At 43.9% G+C, this 20,171-nt stretch overlaps 1 protein-coding gene across 1 annotated transcript in view; it reads right to left on the bottom strand.

Moving 5' to 3' along the window:
• Positions 1-17,291, bottom strand: part of SHISAL2A (shisa like 2A) — a 61,186-nt gene extending 43,895 nt beyond the window's left edge. Inside the window, exon 1 of the mRNA XM_077278061.1 lies at positions 16,923-17,291. Within this exon, the coding sequence (XP_077134176.1) occupies positions 16,923-17,104 (182 nt within the window). The 5' untranslated portion in view covers positions 17,105-17,291. The remainder of the gene's footprint in view (positions 1-16,922) is intronic.
• Positions 17,292-20,171: the final 2,880 nt, after the last annotated feature.

The raw sequence follows: 20,171 nt of genomic DNA, 5'->3' as shown, positions 1-20,171 counted from the left end.
GGGCTACACACACACAAACCTAAAATAGTGATAGGCCGCTCTGAACAAATGTGTTTTGAGGGCGCGCCGAAAACTATGCAAATTGTGAATGGTCCTAATATCTTGGGGTAGAGCATTCCAGAGGATTGGCGCAGCACGGGAGAAGTCTTGTAGTCGGGAGTGGGAGGTACGGATTAGTGCAGAGGTTAGTCGAAAGTCATTTGCAGAGCACAGTGGTCGGTTAGGCCGATAGACAGAAATGAGGGAGGAGATGTAAGGGGGTGCCGCACTGTGGAGAGCTTTGTGGGTGAGAACAAGTACTTTGAATTGCATTCTGTAATGAATGGGCAGCCAGTGTAACGACTGGTGAAGAGCGGACACATCCGAGTAACGATTAGCCAGATGGACGACCCTGGCTGCTGCATTAAGGATGGACTGGAGAGGGGAAAGTCGAGTGAGGGGGAGGCCAATTAATAGAGAGTCGCAGTAGTCCAGGCGGGAATGGATCAGGGCGACAGTGAGGGTTTTTGTTGTTTCGATGGTGAGAAAAGGGCGGATTCTAGAGATGTTCTTTAGGTGTAAGCGGCATGAGCGGGCAAGAGATTGTATATGGGATGTAAAGGAGAGATCGGAGTCAAACATAACACCAGACAGCGTGCCTGCTGCCGGGGTGCTATTATGGTGCCACCCACGGAGAGGGAAATGTCAGATTTAGGGAGATTAGTAGATGGCGGGAGCAGAAGAAGTTCAGTTTTGGAGAGGTTGAGTTTCAGATAGAGAGCGGACATGATGTTGGAGACAGACAGTCAGTGGCGTTCTGTAGTACAGCGGGGGGTAAGGTCAGGGGATGACGTGTATAGTTGTGTGTCATCGGCATAAAGATGGTACTGAAAGCCCAATCTGCTGATGGTCTGTTCAATTGGGGCTGTGTAGAGAGAGAAGAGAAGGGGGCCAAGGACTGAGCCCTGAGGTACCCCGACAGTGAGAGGAAGAGGAGATGAAGTGGAGCCAGAGAACAGAACACTGAAGGAGCGTTCAGAAAGATAGGAGGAGAACCAGGAGAGAGCAGTGTCCTTAATGCCAAGTGACTGGAGCCTAGAGAGTAGGAGAGGGTGGTCAACAGTGTCGAAAGCTGCAGAAAGATCGAGAAGAATGAGCAGAGAGTGGTCACCATTACATTTTGCTGTCAGAAGGTCATTGGTCACTTTGATGAGTGTAGTTTCTGTCGAATGTAGGGGGCGGAAACCGGACTGTGAAGGGTCTAGGAGGGAATGAGTGGAGAGGTAACGGGTAAGACGGGAGTAGACTAGGCGCTCCAGGAGTTTAGAGATGAAGGGGAGATTGGAGGCCGGTCTGTAGTTATTATAACTTGCTGATCGCTGGGACTCCGACCACTGGGACCCAGAGATGGGGCTTTGGAACTCTGCCACCCCATCAGAAATTGAGCAAAAGTGTGCATGCTTCATCTCCATTCATTGTCTATGCGACTCCCAAATCCAGTGCTTGATTAGTCCCATAGACAATGAATGGAGCAGGGGCTGAGCTCCATTTAGGAGATGTAAAGCCACATTTTCAAAGTTCCAAAGCAGCAATCTTGGGATCGTTGGGGCCCGGGGCCCAAGCAGCCAGAACGTTATGCTCTATTCTATTGTTAGGGAATTAGTTGTTCTTTTTTTTAAATAACCCTCTAATATCCTGTAGTATAAAAAATTCTTTAGATTCTGTGTTATCAAACAATAACGTATCTTTAATTATACCCTTTTCTCCTACCTCTTGTCTTAATCTTCCCCAAATCTTCCTAATTAGGTACTGAGTGGGATACTTTGCTTTTAATGGCACAGATCCACCAGAGTTTATATTCCTCATCAGACCCTCATTGCCCTTAATTATTATTTTCAAGAAAACATTAGACTCCCTGTTCACCAGAATTACTGCTTGAGCTGCTATAAAATATATTCGCCATCGTGGGAATGATAATCCATCATGTTTTTCAGGATCTGCCAAGTAAGACTTTTATTTTTATTTCTATTTTCTTATTTTATTTTTGGATAAATCAATTGGTTAGCAGTATACTTTCTTTTTTATTTGCTTAAATCATTTATTTTCCAACATGACTGGGGAATTGCCTACTATATCAATTAATTGGGGTAGACGTACCATGTTTAGTATGGCCATACCTAAGGCTGTGTGCACACGTTGCGGATTTAACTGTGGATCCGCAGCGTTTTTGGACACCTGGAATTGCATCAAATCCGCAGTGTAGTGCACAAGCAATGTTAATCAATGGGAAATTGAGAATTTGTGTGCACATGCTGCGGAAAAAAATGCGTGGATTTGCAGTGTTTTATTTTCCGCAGCATGTCAATTTTTTTTGCGCATCTGCAGCGTTTCTGCATGCACCCATTGACTTCCATTGTGTCAGGTATAAAAAAGATCTGCCGATTTGCTGCGGATGTGCCTGCGAAAAATGCTGCAGATTGGGAGGGGGGATAGTGTGTGCGTGGAGTGTGGGCGCAGACTGTGTGTGGGCGGAGTCTGTGTGTGTGGGCGGAGACTGTGTGTGCGGAGATGTGCGTGCCTGTGTGCGGGTGTTTGTGTGTCTGTGGGTGTGCGCATGGGTGTGCAAGGCTGTGTATCTGTGTGTGCGGGCTGTGTGTGTCTGTGTGTGTGTGTGCAGCTCCCCAGAGTCCTGGTCGTTGCAGTACTGTCGCTCCGCCACTAAGGGGAGTGATGGTATGTCTGATGGCACCTAAGGAGTTCACCTGACCAGGTATCACAGACACCAATACACTTCACACTCCGGCCACCAGGGGGAGCAAAGGGTTCTATGATTAGGCCACTCCTCACAATCTGGTAAAACTGGGGGCTGGACAGAAAGTTAGACAGAAAGCTGACTGGGTTGGAACCAGGCAACATCCTGTGGCAGAGGGTGTTGCAGGGGAAGATTCAGGGGGGTCCCTGTCAGGGGTGGGATCCTGACAGAGGCCTAGCGAACAGAGCAGAATGTTACGGAACCGCACCTGCACTTCATTGCGACGGTATCCAAAGAAAGGAAAAGAAGCGAGGTTTATTTTGGAGAAGTGAGAAACGAGATCGCAGCACAAAGGAGATAAATGCCAGTAGGAGTCGTGACGTAAGATCGAGGCAACATCCTCGGAACGCCGAGGAAGTATTAAGCTCCAAGCATTACTTCAAACAGCGGCAGGACAGTTAATTATAGGTTGGCTGTCTCACCTAAATCACCTAAGCAGACATAGGGGGCAATTGTGGGAGAGGGGCGTCACTAGGGTCCTGGAAGAACTCCAGGCCTACCCCGTCATACGGGTGCGTCCTATCCATATCATCTGGGGGACAGAGAAGAACATCAGAACAGATACGAGTTGTGATAAATAACATCAGAAACAGACCCAACAGTTGTGAGGACTATCCCATGGTGCTCAGCAGGGAGGTACTACAACACCCAGGCGCTAGAAGGGAGGCACTGATTTCCACCTGCGAAGGGAACTCTGGAGGTGCCATCGGACCGGCCGGTCTCAGCCAGCCCTGTTAGCAGCACTCTGGATTGCGGATCCTGAAGCCTTCAGTAAAGAGGTAAAGAGACTGCAACCCTGTGTCCTCGTTATTCATCGCGACTTGCACCACGCACCACCACCTACACCTTTCATTGGACATCCCTTAGCAGGGTCACGGACCGGGTCTAGCCACCGTGACAACCCCAGGACCGAGACAGTGAGGCCCGGTACCGAGTACCCCGCGGCCCTGCGTCTGGGGGTGCTCCATGTGCGTGGGTCTGCGGGTGTCTGCGGGTGTCTGCGGGGCTGTGTGTGTGTGCGTGTGTGCGGGGCTGTATGTGTGTGTGTGGGGCTGTGTGTGTGGGGCTGTGTGTAAGCAGGCATAGTCCGATGGGACTACTGGTCCCATCCAGCTATGCCTGCTACAGTAACAGCTAGCCCGATGATGGGACTGTAGTAGTCCCATCATGAAAGGAGTTTGTATGGGTTATTCTCTGGGTTCTCCGGTTTCCTCCCACATTCCAAAGACCTACTAATAGGGAATTTAGATTGTGAGCCCCATTGGGGACGGTAATGATAATGTGTGCAAACTGTAAAGCGCTGCAGAATATGTTAGCGCTACATAAAAAAAATAAAGATTATAAAGATTATAGATAGATAATAGATAGATACATCTATAGATCTATCTATATACCTATCTATTATCTATCTATAGATCTGTGTGTGTAAACATTAGTCTTCAATGGAGTATGTAAATTAAGAGGTTGGACAAGAAATTACATCACAATTTTTTTTTTTTTGTTCAATAATAGATCTTTGTTTAGCTTACAAATCCGCATGAAAAAAACGCATGAAAATCAGCATCAAATCCGCACGGATTTTGACCTGCGTTTTCTGCCAAGAGATGCAGAATCTGGCAGAAAATTCCACAGGAAAATCTGCAACGTGTGCACATACCCTAACTGAGAGTCAAGGGTAATTTATTCCATACTGATACTTTATTTCTTAATTTGTCAATCAGAGGATGTATATTTAAGCCCTCATGTACTTTTTCATTTGAGGATACCCTAAGATCAATAACAGTAATACAGATATATTACTAATTTGATTGTTATACTTGAGTATAACCAATAATACATTTTTCTCAAAATCTTCCAAAAACAAATAATAAATCATCTGCATAAAGGGCTATTTTGTCTTCACCCCACCACACATCCCCCTTTGAAACCCCATAATTCTATTTTCCTGTCTATATTAATGCCAAGGGTTTCCATTACTAAAGCTTGGTATAAATCCACAATGATCTTTACCAACAATTGAGGCCACCACTTTATTCAGTCTTTTGCCTTTTTGATAAAATATTTATGTTGACATTTAAAAATCTATATCTAATTCTATCTATCCATATATCTATTATCTATTTTCTATCTATCATCTATCTATATATCTATTAATAATAGATATATAGATAGATGATAGATACAGTAGATAGATAATAGATAGATAATAGACTATTATCTATCTACTATCTATCTATCTATCTATCTATCTATCTATCTATCTATCTATCTATCCATCTATTATCTATCCATCTATCATCTATCTATCTATCATCTATCTATCTATTATCTATCATCTATTATTGATTATCTATCTATTATATATCTATCATCTATTATCTATCTATTATCTATCTATCTATTACACTGGTCTACAAAAAAAAAAATTCTGGCATGGACTTTAAGAACAGCTTTAGACTAATTTGAGGGTGCTGAATTCAAATCTGATCTTATAATTTCTCTATCACATCACGTTTTTGCGCTATAGGTATATAGCCCATTTTCAAGAATTCCATGATAAATATAAGTAGAGTATGAAAAGTGCCGGTTTACACGGTTCACTAAGGTAAATTTAGTTTTCATTTAGTCTCCCAATAAATGTGAGAGTATCTTTGTTTTCTTTGAACTTGCATAATTCCTCTTGTTTTCTGTGCTACTGGGACAGTAGAGCTACAGCAGAGCATTGGGTGAGAACTGAATGGCCTCAGCGACAGAGTGTGGCATCTGGCGATAAGAATGTCATTCATGATCCTCTAGTGGATAGGAAGGACATTGTCTTTCCTCCCTTACACATAAAACTTGGATTGATGAAGCAGTTCGTCAAAGCTCTCAATCACAGTGGAGAATGCTTTAACTATATATGTTCAACTTTTCCTTTGGACGGAGTTGAAAGTCCATGTTGCCCAGCGACAGGCCCAAAACATCACTGCTCTAGAGGAGATCTGCATGGAGGAATGGGCCAACATACCACCAACACTGTGTGCCAATCTTGTGAAGACTTATAGAAAACGTTTGACCTCTGTCATTGACAACAAAGGATATATCACAAAATATTGAGATGAAATTTTGTTAATGACCAAATACTTATTTTCCACCATAATTTAAAAAATAAATCTTGCCAAATCAGACAAGGTGATTTTCTGGATTTGTGTTCTCATTTTGACTCTCATAGTTGTGGTCTACCTATGATGTCAATTACAGGCCTCTCTCATCTTTTTAAGTGGGAGAACTTGCACAACTGGTGGCTAACTAAATACTTTTTTCCCCACTGACCCCTTCTGTTCTAGTCCCCACGGCTGCATATCTCATGGCTTTGCAACAGGCGCAACACATGCATGGATTGCCAGTTTGTTAGAAAGACTGATTGCGTGAGACTTTGAGCCGCAGGAACTCAAAAATATTATTTGAGCACGTCATAGACACTCAGTTAGCACCCGAGCATGCTCAGATAACACTGTATCCCAGCATATTCGCACATCACTATTTTATTTCTGTCTTTCTAGCAGTGTTTCCTGGCAAATCCTGATCTGGGGTTGTTACTGGGTGGGTTTTACTGGGATTCTAGAGGTACGTTCTATGCAGACGTGTTTGGATAGGTCACTGCCACCTCCTCTTATCTAATCTTGAATAAATTTTGCATAATCGGTTAATTCAGATTTTTCTGAATGAACCGCTCTCACATGTCATGGGGCCTTCATAATGTGATTTCGATGGAAAGATTAAAAGATTAAGAAAAAAGTTATATCTCTTGGAAGAAGGGGGGAAAAAAACGAAAGCGCAAAAAAGAAAAATTTCTCAGAGTGAAGGGGTTAATTGTCTTCTGAAGGATCAATGCCAAAACAAGAACTAAACAATGTTCTGCATCTGATGCTAATCAATGGACATTTTACCAATCTCAGTCTCTGTTGGAAACCAGGATAGTCAATGAAGATATTGACAAACCACTTTATACACTCCGCGCTTCACAGAAGCAGCAATCGAAATCACGTAACTGTAAAATAATAATGAGCCCAACGAAGCTGCAAACAATCGTCAAATTGACGTGAAATAGCAAACTGCCTAAAAAGCTACTTTGTTTCCTAAAATATCACCTATGTATTGTGCACAGAGAATGTTCTATGGAAACAATGTACCACTCTTCTTATGACTTAAGCTTTTTGGTTGCTAAATGGTTTTCTATGACCTTCAGTTTCATTGTATGTTACTGAATGGGCAGGGAAAAAAAAGGCTGTTTAGATTGGGAATACGTTGTGGAAATAATAAGCCATCCGCAGTTTTCGCAAAAGTCTTTCTACAGAGAAACAACAACTCAGATATCTAACATGACCCAAACACTGGCCATGAAACCAAAGATGATGAGCGTAATTGATCTTAAGCTATGCCAGGGATGTGTAGGAAGAATTGGGTATGAAGTTTTATCTTCTGTGAAGTTGAAAATTAATTTAGGCTTTAAAGTGTTTTTTTTAAGCCCACGTTAGGACATCTGGATAGTTTCCAGTGAAAAGCACGTATTGCAACCCCTAACCCAGTAATTATGCCTGTGTGAATGCCCCCATTAAAAAATATTACTGCCCCTTTAAAAGGTAATGATGTCCTTTAAACGCCTTCTCTAAAGAGTAAATTGCCACCTTTGTACCACCCCTAACAAAACAAAATAAAGTTTAGTGTAGCCTAATTTGTGCAACTGAGTCCTCTTCTCCCCTGGACAAAGAGGGGACAATGAGATAAATACTCTGCCGGTTCTAGAATGATGGCCGCGTCTTGTAGACATACAGCATGTAGAGTGGTGGAGTAGGGAGTCTGTTGCTCTCTGCTCCACCACAGGATCAAACTAATAAAAGCATCATGTTGAGTTGGAAGGGACCTCCAGGGTCATCGTGTCCAACCCCCTGCTCAATGCAGGATTCACTGAACCATCTCAGACAGATATCTTCGCAGCCTCTGTTTGAAGACGTCCATTGAAGGAGAACTCACCACCTCTCGTGGCATCCTGTTCCACTCATTGATCACCCTCACTGTCAAAAAGTTTTTTTCTAATATCTAATCTGTATCTTCTCCCTTCCACTTTCCTTCCATTGCTTCTTGTGCTTCTATGTGCAAATGAGACAAAGGAAGATCCCTCTACACACTGTTGTTGCTCATACAGTTCAAAGTGGCTCTTGCCCTGAGATCCTGAGCACATGGCCAGAAGTTCGGGACATGTGGACTGCCCCAAGATCCTCTATAGTGATGAACGAATATACTCGTTACTCGAGACTTCTCGAGCACGCTCGGGGGTCCTCCGAGTATTTTTTAGTACTCGGAGATTTAGTTTTTCTTGCCGCAGCTGAATGATTTACATCTGTTAGCCAGGCTGAATACATGTGGGGATGCCCTAGCAACCAGATAATCCCCACATGTGCTTATGCTGACTAACAGATGTAAATCATTCAGCTGCTGCAAGAAAAACTAAATCTCCGAGCACTAAAAATACTCGGAGACCACCCGAGCATGCTCGGGAACTCACGAGTAACTAGTATATCCGCTCAGCACTAATCATCTACATAAGCAATGCCACTACTACTACTTTTTTAATTATTATTTTGTGCCCCAAAAAATTATTGTACACAGTGAAACAACCACTGTGCCCCCTCCCCACACGATGCCAGTGTTATTCTCCAGCATCCATCACTAGTGATATCATAACTTGTGAGAAGAGCTAGTACTGACAAAATTATTAGTCTTTCCTGAAGATGGAGCGCCCCCACGTCAGGGCAATGGGGTACTCGGTACCGGGTCCTTCTCAGTTCAGGGGATGTCATGGTGGCCTGACCCGGTCCGTGGCCCTTTAAGGGGCGTCCAATAAAAAGGGAAAGTTTGTATAAGGTTCGTGACGCCACCTGTGGTATTTGGTCAGGATGACCGACGCTGCTTAGGGGTCTGCTGGGGTGATGTTATGGCAGCTAGATGGTATACCTTCCCACAGGTGAAGTGTATCCCCAGGGCTTCCCACAGGTGTAGGTGGTGATAGTGGACGATGTAAGGTGCGGTGAATAACGAGGACACAAGGTTGCGGTCTCTTTACCTTTTACTGGAAGCTTCAGCATCCACAGTCCAGGGTGCGGACCACAAGGTAGGCAGAGTCCGGCCGGTCCGAAGGCAAATCCAGAGTCCCCTTATCCAGGTGGAAATCAGTAGCCTTCCTACTAGCGCCTGTGTGTTGTAGTACCTCCCTGCTGAGCACCATGGGATAGTCCTCACAACTTTCGTGGATGTTTCTGATGTTCTCTCTCTCTCTGTCCCCCAGATAGTATAGATAGGACAAACCCGTTTGACTGATGGCCTGAGGCTTGTTTATAGGGACCCTAGAGACGCCCCGACCCCCACAAGTTGCCACCGTGTCTTCAAAGGTATTTAGGTTGGGCAGCCAACTTGGAATTGACTGTCCTGCCGGTCTCTGAAGTAAAGTGTAGAGTCAATTACTCCCTTGGTGTTCCGGTCACCGGCTACACGCCTCAGAAGGAGGCTGACGATCTCGGGGCAGAACTCCTCCCGGTATTATCTCCTTGTGCTGTGACTTCGTTTCTCACTCTCTACAATACACTTCTCTTCGTGTCCTTTCTTAGGATGCTGCCGCACGTGGGACAGGCGCAGCTCCGTAGCTTTCTATCCCGCTAGGCCTCTGTCAGGATCCCACCCCTGACAGGGATCCTCTGTCTGCAGCTCCGATGTTCCTCCTTTTCCCCCTGTCTGCCTGACAGGTGTTGCCTGGGCAAAGCCCAGCCAGCGTCTCTCTAACTTTCTATCCAAACCACCAGTTTTACCCTTCTGTGAGGAGTGCCCTACTAGATAGGAGCATGGCTCCCCCTGGTGGATTGGAGTGTGAAGTGTAGTGTATGTTTGGTGATACCTGGAAAGATGAACTCCTTTATTACCTTCAGACGTAATATCACTCCCCTTGGTGGAAGAATAATATTACTACAGCAACCAGGACTGGGGCGCTGCAAAGACACTTTGCAAGCAGGGTACATGCCACTGTTATCTCAGAAAAACCTTCAGTAAAAAAAATTATACTTTTTTTTTTTTTTTTGTCGCCATTTATAGGGGAGGCAGCTTGCAGTACCATTCATGTCCGCCTGCTTCTTTAGGTACGTGCAGTACGACCTCAAGCCTCAGGTGAAGTTCACAAGGAACTGCATCATGCAAAGTTCTAGGAGGAGAGACTGAGGCTGAATTCAGGATCAAAGTCATGCCTCAGTGGGTATGCTATCTTCAGACGAGGCAGGATTGGTGCCCCCCGATATTGCACGCCTTGCCAACTAGTCAATTTTTTCCAACTTTTTACAAACAGTGAAAGAAGTTTTAAAAGGTGAGTATTAGTTATGAGAGAACGCGCTGGGATAAGGTGTTATCCGCCATGATCGGATGCTAACCGAAAGTCTTCTGTGTGCTTGAAAAATGTGTTTGAGTCCCCGCGGCTGCTTGTCTCATGGCTGTTCGACAGCTGCAACACATGAACGGATTACATAACAAACAGGCAATCCCTGCACGTGTTGCGACTGTTGAACAGCCACGAGACATGCAACCGCGGGGACTCAAACATATTTTTCAAGCACACAGAAGACGCACGATTAGCACCCGAGCCGATTAGCACCCGAGCATGCTCAATTAATGCCTTATCCAAGCATGTTTTCTCATATGAGTATCACTATATATTGTAAACTTCCCCCACACAATGGGGATGACAGTAATCAGCCTTAAAAGACAGATGCTGCCGTATAATTAGTTCATAAGTGATGATTCCCTTTAAGTTCTAGATGTGTGTCCATATTGAGTCTTTTTGTTGGGTGATGAAATGTCGAGGTTCAGCTCTGATAAGGACCCTGTCAGTACAATCGCTATCTTACTGTAAGAAGATATAACAGTATTACAAGTTCTACTACAGCAGAAACACTCTCCACTCCTGCTGGTTATGTCAAGGAAGATCAAGTCTTCTATCCAGCTCATGTCCTTCTTCTGTGCGTGTTGGTTGCAGGAGTAGTTACACATCACCACCATCCCTACTACTGAATGTGACAACCACTGATCTCAGCAACACTGGAGATCCGACGTTGTCACCTGCTGGCCCAGCAACACTGGAGATCCAACATTGTCACCTGCTGGCCCAGCAACACTGGAGATCCAACATTGTCACCTGCTGGCCCAGCAACACTGGAGATCCAACGTTGTCACCTGCTGGCCAAGCAACACTGGAGATCCAACGTTGTCACCTGCTGGCCCAGCAACACTGGAGATCCAACGTTGTCACCTGCTGGCCAGGCAACACTGGAGATCCAACGTTGTCACCTGCTGGCACAGCAAGATTGGTGATCCAACGTTGTCACCTGCTGGCCCAGCAACACTGGAGATCCAACATTGTCACCTGCTGGCCCAGCAACACTGGAGATCCAACGTTGTCACCTGCTGGCCCAGCAACACTGAAGATCCAACGTTGTCACCTGCTGGCCCAGCAACACTGGAGATCCAACGTCACCTGCTGGCCCAGCAACACTGGAGATCCAATGTCACCTGCTGGCCAAGCAACACTGGAAATCCAACGTTGTCACCTGCTGGCCCAGCAACACTGGAGATCCATTATTGTCACCTGCTGGCCAAGCAACACTGGAGATCCAACGTTGTCACCTGCTGGCCCAGCAGCACTGGAGATCCAATGTTGTCACCTGCTGGCACAGCAAGACTGGAGATCCAACGTTGTCACCTGCTGGCCCAGCAACACTGGAGATCCAACGTTGTCACCTGCTAGCCCAGCAACACTGGAGATCCAACGTTGTCACCTGCTGGCCCAGCAACACTGGAGATCCAACGTTGTCACCTGCTGGCCCAGCAACACTGGAGATCCAACGTCACCTGCTGGCCCAGCAACACTGGAGATCCAACATCACCTGCTGGCCAAGCAACACTGGAAATCCAACGTTGTCACCTGCTGGCCCAGCAACACTGGAGATCCATTATTGTCACCTGCTGGCCCAGCAACACTGGAGATCCAACGTTGTCACCTGCTGGCCCAGCAACACTGGAGATCCAACGTCACCTGCTGGCCCAGCAACTCTGGAGATCCAACGTTGTCACCTGCTGGCCCAGCAACACTGGAGATCCAACATTGTCACCTGCTGGCCCAGCAACACTGGAGATCCAACGTTGTCACCTGCTGGCCCAGCAACACTGGAGATCCAACGTTGTCACCTGCTGGCACAGCAAGACTGGAGATCCAACGTTGTCACCTGCTGGCCCAGCAACACTGGAGATCCAACATTGTCACCTGCTGGCACAGCAAGACTGGAGATCCAACGTTGTCACCTGCTGGCCCAGCAACACTGGAGATCCAACATTGTCACCTGCTGGCCCAGCAACACTGGAGATCCAACGTTGTCACCTGCTGGCCCAGCAACATTGGAGATCCAACGCAACATTGTCACCTGCTGGCCCAGCAACACTAGAGATCCAACGTTGTCACCTGCTGGCCCAGCAACACTGGAGATCCAACATTGTCACCTGCTGGCCACCTCTTCTATCGGCAGCTCACAGTCTGAGCAGATTCAGACTGCTGCTTAGCAAACACAGCAGCTAGAATATGATCCATTAGTACATAGAACCTAGCATGTAGCCTGAAGCTATGGCAGGCTCCCACTATGCACATTTTCGATCAGGGTATTTTTTTTACAACAAATATATAAGTGCAATAAGCAGTCTAGTAGAAATAATCCTGTAACTGCATGGCAGGAATATTTCCATATACACAGGGTTAAATTGGTTGCAATATTTTTACAACTAAGGATAAAGCTCTATGGTTAGTGATGAGCGCTAGTGCTCGTTGCTTGATTTTGCCTAGGGTGCTCGGGCATGCACCAAGTATCGCGGGTGCTCGAGTGACATGTTTGAGTGCCCGTGGTTGCATGTTTCGCAGCTGTTAGACAGCCTCAAAACATGCAGGGATTGCCCAGTTTTTGCCAGGCATGTTTTGTAGCAAAAAACATGCTGGTGTGGAGATTCGAACATGTCACTGGAGCACCCGCGATACTCGGTGCATTCATGAGCACCCTAGGCCAAGTAACGAGTACATGAGCTCATCACTATCTATGGTGACACAATAGTAAAACTGCAGCTTTATCATGACTCATGTCACAACTTCACTGTTTCTGATGGGGCCAAAAGTTTTTAACGACCTTGTAGGTAATGCAAAAAAACCACCATAACCAGGAACCATGGCTGCCACACTATTGATAATACTTTTTAGATTCTTTATAGACCGTTTAACCTAATGAAGTGGAAAGAAATGAAGCGATGAGAGAAATATAAAGAGGGTTTGATTATCTTTGAATACAGCATATTCATGTTTTTCATGGGTGGCACATTTCATAAGGGTGAAGGCCACAATATGGCCATCAGTTCCCTACAAGGGGTTGTCCAGGAATAAGATATTGATGACCTATCCAGATCGGTAGGAATCCGCCACCCGCCATTGTGTAGTGGTCTTTCTTAGGTATTGCCACCCTGATCCTAGTAACGTAAACATGGGATTGACTACAGTGGTATGGTCCATAAGATGTGCCTTTAAGAGGACCTAAAGGAAAAAGACAAAGAAGAGGACCGTTCACTCGCCACAAATATGTATAGATAAGCAACGTGTCAGTGTTCCTCTAGCACAGTGCTACTCTCATACACTGGCTATGTCTGATATTTCCGCCTTCACTTGTCATCATTTTTACATGGTGTCAATGCCGCTGTTCTCCTGAATCCGGCGTTGTTTTTCTTTTCTCTCCGCACCTCTCCGTTCCCGAGATATAGTCTCTGTATATAAATCTAGTCCTTTTAGCCAACTGGTCGTGGTCCTCAAGAACATGCCCACAGAAAAAGTTGAGGACTACGCCCACTTGGCTAACAAGACTAGATTTACATACATGAAAGAGGGGGCCGTATCTCAAGAATGGAAAGTCGCAGGAACAAAAGAAAAGCAACAACGGATTTAGGAGAACAGCACCATTTACAGCAGGTAAAATTTATACATACTTCTGTATTTCCTTTTAAAAATCATTTTTCAGGCTATAGCTGATTCTTATGATGGACTATCATTAACAGATCGATGGAGGCCCAAACTGCACCTTACTGATCAGCCGATTGAAGGAACAAGCCCGTTTCATGAGGGTAACATATGTGCAGCTCTTTGCATGACAGTCACATTCAGGTAAATGGGACTCAACTGTTGAGATTGGACCAGGGGCATATGTAGAAATCATGAGGCCCCATGGTAAAAGTCTTAATTGGGTCTCCCTCCCTACTACAAAAGAGAAAAACTCCACAAAGTGGGCTGGGCACTATGCATATGTGCAGTCACAGAAGGGCACACATTATGATGCCCCCTCCTGAGCCACAATAAATTAACCCACTCACAGAATGATGGCCCTACAGTTCCCCACATATAGTAGGATGGCCCTCATGGCTCACCAAACAATATGATGGTCCCTACAGTTCCCCACACACAGTAGGATGGCCCTTACAGCTTTCCACACAGTATAATGGACCCAACAGCTCCCCATACACGATATGATGGTCCCCACAGTTCCTCACATACAGTAGGATGGCCCTCTCAGCTTTCCACACAGTATAATGGACCCAACAGCTCCCCATACACGACATGATGGTCCCCTCAGTCTCTCACACACAGTAGGATGGCCCTCACAGCTTCCCACACACAATATGATGGTCCCCTCAGTCTCTCACACACAGTAGGATGGCCCTTACAGCTTTCCACAAAGTATGATGGCCCCAACAGCTCCCCATACACAATATGATGGTCCCACAGTTCCTCACACACAGTAGAATGGCCCTCACAGCTTTCCACACAGTATGATGGCCCTCAGAGCTCCCCACTCACAATATGATGGTCCCCTCAGTCTCTCACACACAGTAGGATGGCCCTTACAGTTTTCCACAGAGTATGATGGCCCTCAGAGCTCCCCACACACAATATGATGATCCCCACAGTTCCTCACACACAGTAGGATGGCCCTTACAGTTTTCCACAGAGTATGATGGCCCACACAGGTCCCCACACACAATATGATGGTCCCCACAGTCCCTCACATACAGTAGGATGGCTCTCACAGCTTTCAACACAGTATGATGGACCCCAAAAATCCTCACACACAGTATGATGGCCTCCTACGCTGTATGATAGCCATCCATAGAGTATCATGTCCCCCACTGCTCCACCACATAATATAATTACCCCCACAAGGTGAAATGGACTCCCATAAAGTATGATGGCCGCTATAGCACCTCCACGCAGTATATTGCCCCCCCCACACACACACAGTGTTGTGTTCCCTACAACTACTAATAAAATAAATAAAACTACTCACGTAATCCCTGTCCCTCTGATAAGCTGCTCCAGTCTGTGCACTGTGTGAACTGAGGCTCTGCGCAGCAGGTGTGATTCAGTGACATCATGCCTGCTGTGCGGAGTGTCAGACTCACAGGCTGAATGGTGGAAGAGAGAATCGATGGCTCTCTGTTCCACTGTCCTGTTACACGATATCTGCATCCTAAACATGTAGACACTGTTTGAATTGTGACGCTGGGCAGGGTCCGGTGCCAAAACGGATCCCCTGACTCATGGGCCCCATAGATGCAGCATGGTCTACCGCTATAGGTGGTACACCCATGGTTGGACCCCAATCAATCGGATAATGGTGGTTTATTTTAAGGGTAGGCCATCAATATTCTAGTTCTAGGGAACCTCTTTAAATCATACTTGCTAACTTTCAAACTTTCAGGAATTGATGACTGAGCGGCGTTTAACTGTGATGAGCAAAGTGTAACTCCAAAATTTTTCCTATGACCACGGCCCCTTACACACCCATACCACACCCCATTAACTATTCCCTGAATGTACATTGGACATTAGGGCTCTGTACAATCCAGAATCTGGGAGGTTTTGGTGACATCAGTGACGTATGTTCAGTGTATACATGTGTCCTATGTAGCATGCTGAATAATTTTGTATTATAATATTCTTCTGCAAACTTTAGAGCAGAAATCTTTAAGCATTGCTTGCTGGCTGAGTGTAAAGATTGCTCGTCTGATTCACATTTCTGTCTACTACTCTACACATGCCCTCCATTCTGATAATCACCTAAAGATAACATTACCTATAATCCAAACCTCTCATTCCCACTATTCAAACTTCTCTCGTGCTGCACCAGTTCTCTGGGATGCGCTATCCTAGGCAATTTGGTTGAATTCCAGCACAGCATCCACAGTTTTAAGCTTGCCTAAACCACAGTCTATCTCTGTGCCTCGCTAATCTAACTGTTCTCAGTTCTCCCTTCCTCAGAATCTTGTCCTTTCCCACAAACTCTGCGCACTCAGTAGCACTTTGTCAAGTTTTACAGAATCGATCTCTACCAACCAGTGCTGTTATTTTCTAGATCTATGCTGATACAGCATGGTACGTAGCAACTCAATGTTTTCCTAAAGTTGGCAGAGCTGAGTTTACCACTTGGATAAAATGTTACAAAATATCATCCATAAGAGCGCAAGGAACCCTCCTGCTACAAAGTAACTCATTAAGTCGTGATCCTCCACCCAAGAATCACGTTACAAATTCAGTTCTGTTACATTTCCAAAATTGTATAAATAAAAAAGTAAAATAAATAAATAATAACATAACAAGACAAAGAAGTAACATTTGACTTCGGAGTTTTTAGGCTCTGTTCACATGTTCCATTTCAGGAACAGACAATCAGAATAAGCGATCGGTTTCAACAGTTATACAACCGGAAGCAGAAGGGGCACTATTGATTATTGTGGGGGTCTGTCTAAATTCCGGAGTTTTTTTAGAACGGAAAAAAAAGTTCTGCATAATGGATTTTTTTTTCCGTTCTAAATATTGGACACCCAACGAACCCCATCAATTTACATAGCTGATGCACAGGATCGATTATACCTTTTGTCCGTTCCTAAAGTGGACATGTGAACAGAGTCTTAGTCGGTTGTTTCTTGATTATCCAAGGAAGTTCATTCATCCCAAAGTGATACTTAGACAGCGTCTTACCTCAGCCACCACATGTAACTGTGCTCATAGGGGAAAAAACTGTTGGGGTCATCACAGCAATATTTGAAGTCCTTAAATCCACAGCAATATATGGCTCCCAGGTCACTATCTGCCCTCGGACAGCTAAAAGCCCCAACCAGCACCTTCTCCATTGTGGTGTAACTGGAGCACTCCGCACTCATAGTCCTCCTGTGTGCTTCACCAAGTCAGCAACATGAAAAGAGCTCCAATGTTACCACCATCCCATGGACAAAAAGATGAATGCTTTAGTCCTGAGAAGAAGCATGGCATGAGCTCCTCAGAGCTGCATCCTCAGCATCACCGCTCTCATCAGGACCACAAGTGATGCTCCCTACACACAAGCAGCTGCAGTAACTGCTCGCAGGCACAAAATGCATCTCTGTCTCCCTCTGGTGGTGATGGGATGCACAACATATGAAAGATAGAAGAAGTCTTTCAATTGATCGCAATTAATACGCAAAATAAAACAACACAAAGCTAAATATTTACTGCAATATTTTCAAAGGTTCAAGCTAAACTCAATATTAATCTGAATGATCGCATGCGACCCTATAAAGCGTGTGATTTTATTTCCAATCCCTACTTCATGTACACATGTAAATTTTTGATTTTGCAGTAATTTTTTTTTTTTCTTTTCCATGATTTTTTTGGGATGGGTTTTATATATATATATATATATATATATATATATATATATATATATATATATATATATATATATATATATATATATATATATATATATATATATATTATTTTTTTTCAGATAGTATCATTTTAGGCTATGTATTTAACTTTAATTCATTTTTTGTAAGGATTCAAGGATTCAGGAAAGGGGGGGGGGGAGGAGAAGTAATTCCACCATTATTCATTTTAAATTTGTTTATGACGTACACCATGTAATATAAAATATATAAATGACCATAGCACATTTTTATATTTTTTATATGTTTTACTACTTTTGCACAATAACATTTTTTTTTTTATTAGAAAAGTAGCTTGCTTTTATATTGCTGCATTCCAAGATCCATAACTTCTTTTACTTTTCCGTAGCTTTATGGGGGCCCAAGTCATCAAAATCAAATTGGTGGGGTCTGACTCAATTGTAGCTTAGCTGCAGTACCCAGGAACGGCCACTACACAATGTACGGCGCTGTGCTCTTCGGGCTCCATGCACTGTTTACATCTAGTTGTAGGTAAAGCTGAAAAACGCTGATTGGTGGGAGTTTTGGGTGTCAGACCCCCACCAATTTGTTATTGATAACCTATCCTAATGGTAATAAGTTGCCAATATCTAAGTAGTGGAAAACCCCTTTAAGTCTCCATTTTGGAAAAAATATATATATTTTGTTTTTAATGTATACTTTTCGGAGGAAGAATAAACAATCTGCAATTATAGCATGGATTTATATATATTTTTTCAAGAGTATCGTCAAATCTATTATTTATAACCACTAAAATTATTTACTTATTTATTCTTCGTGGAATAACTTTATAGGTTGTTACAGAAGCTTTAGTGGTACTTTTTTGTATAGTTTTTATTTTTTGCATATTTATGTTACTATGGAAAAAATGTTTAAGAATCTTCTGAAAAAAAAAAAAATACTCAGCATGAAATGGCTAATATCAGTGAACCATATAGCGAATGGGTATTTTAACTGTTGAAATATCGGTCATAGCTATAGATGGTGTAACATGTATCTATATCACATAGGTCGGGGCTCAACCTCTGGGAGGGACAGGGTGTTATGCAGAAAAAAAAATCAGCGTCATATAAGTGTACACATTTATGAACATGGCTACATATATGACTTGCAACAAACTATGTTTAAAGAGAGGATTCCAAGTGGATTGTTGACCACAACAAAGACAGTAAAATGCTGCCAACTTTTTAGATAGGTTTTCTGTCCAAAAGATACTAAAATTCTCTTATTGCTGCCACCACTAGGGGGAGCTCATTGCATAGAGATTTATACATTTCTCCTTGAACTCAAGAATCAATTTATATGTAAACAGCTCCACCTGGTGGTAGCAGCAGAAAGAGTTCCAGCCTGTTACCAAACTTTTATGTAACTTTTCAGAATAAACTATCCTGTGTGTGTAGATAAGTAGTTAAACTATTTCTGCTCATTATATAATTTGTATCCTTCATGTTCACCAGTTTTCTCACTCAGAAGGTTCTATTTCTTTATTTGCAATTAACTCTGAGCTGGTGGGTGAAGACTGGCTGCTGTGTTTTATTTTATACAAAGCACATGAGGATCGATTCCTGTTCTTCGTTTCTTTTTTTAGCACGTAGAAGAAAAAGCAGCAATATGGATGATACGAAACAAAAATACTGAGCAGTGTAGATGTAAATCCAGCTGTGGAGTGAGATAAAAGACTTATTAGAAAGCTCAATATGATCTTTCTTTGTCTCCCTCTGCCTGTTTCCTCTCCTCACTCTGCTCCCTCCTCATCTCTCCAAAGAGTATAATAGGCTACTCAATCTGAGTAGTCCTATTGTCTAAGCAAGATGGAGTTGAGCTGTTCTTTCAAAGAGGATGTCCAAGTGCAGAAGGCGGGGTGGGATGGAGGCAAAGAAGTGGCTCATAAGTGGGGATGGAAGCAGATTTCTCTGATGAAATACATTAGAAAGTTTCTTGTATCTACTTGTACTGTTGATATATGCAAAGTACGTTGAAGGTACAGTTCCCTGGATTTTTCTCCTAGTCTGTTAGGAAATGGAGCTTCTGGGCACCTTGGGGATCTCCTTTTCCACCAAGAACACCCTTGATTGCATATATATCATTAGTCACTATTCTACTTGTGATTAATGCAATTATATTAAAATAGAAATCAGCCTTTATGTCCCTTTAATATAAGTAATAAATATAAATAATACTTATATATTTAGTATTAGTGTTTTAGTCTTTGCTGAAATGACAAAGTCCCAATTGCAGAGTATTTAGAAGCCTGTGGATTTGGATGAATATATTCACAACTCCTGCAGGGTTTATTATCCGCCCCGGGCTGACGGGAGTGACCCTGGTGGCATTATATGTTTAATGTGTCTCAGCGCTCGGCAGGAGAAATCAATAAAAATGAGGAATGATCTCGCTCACAGGTTAATCATTCCTTTACTACGTTATCACAGACCGGGACATCTGCTCACTGTCCAGGCGGTTTATTCAGGGAGGATAGGTCGGTACTTGTTTAGTGACAAGCCGGAGCTGATAGATTCAGCGC

The sequence above is a fragment of the Ranitomeya variabilis genome, chromosome 8 (assembly GCF_051348905.1).
Source record: "Ranitomeya variabilis isolate aRanVar5 chromosome 8, aRanVar5.hap1, whole genome shotgun sequence".
NCBI classification, from domain to species: Eukaryota; Metazoa; Chordata; class Amphibia; order Anura; family Dendrobatidae; genus Ranitomeya; species Ranitomeya variabilis.
This window is presented reverse-complemented; position numbering and strand designations above follow the sequence as displayed.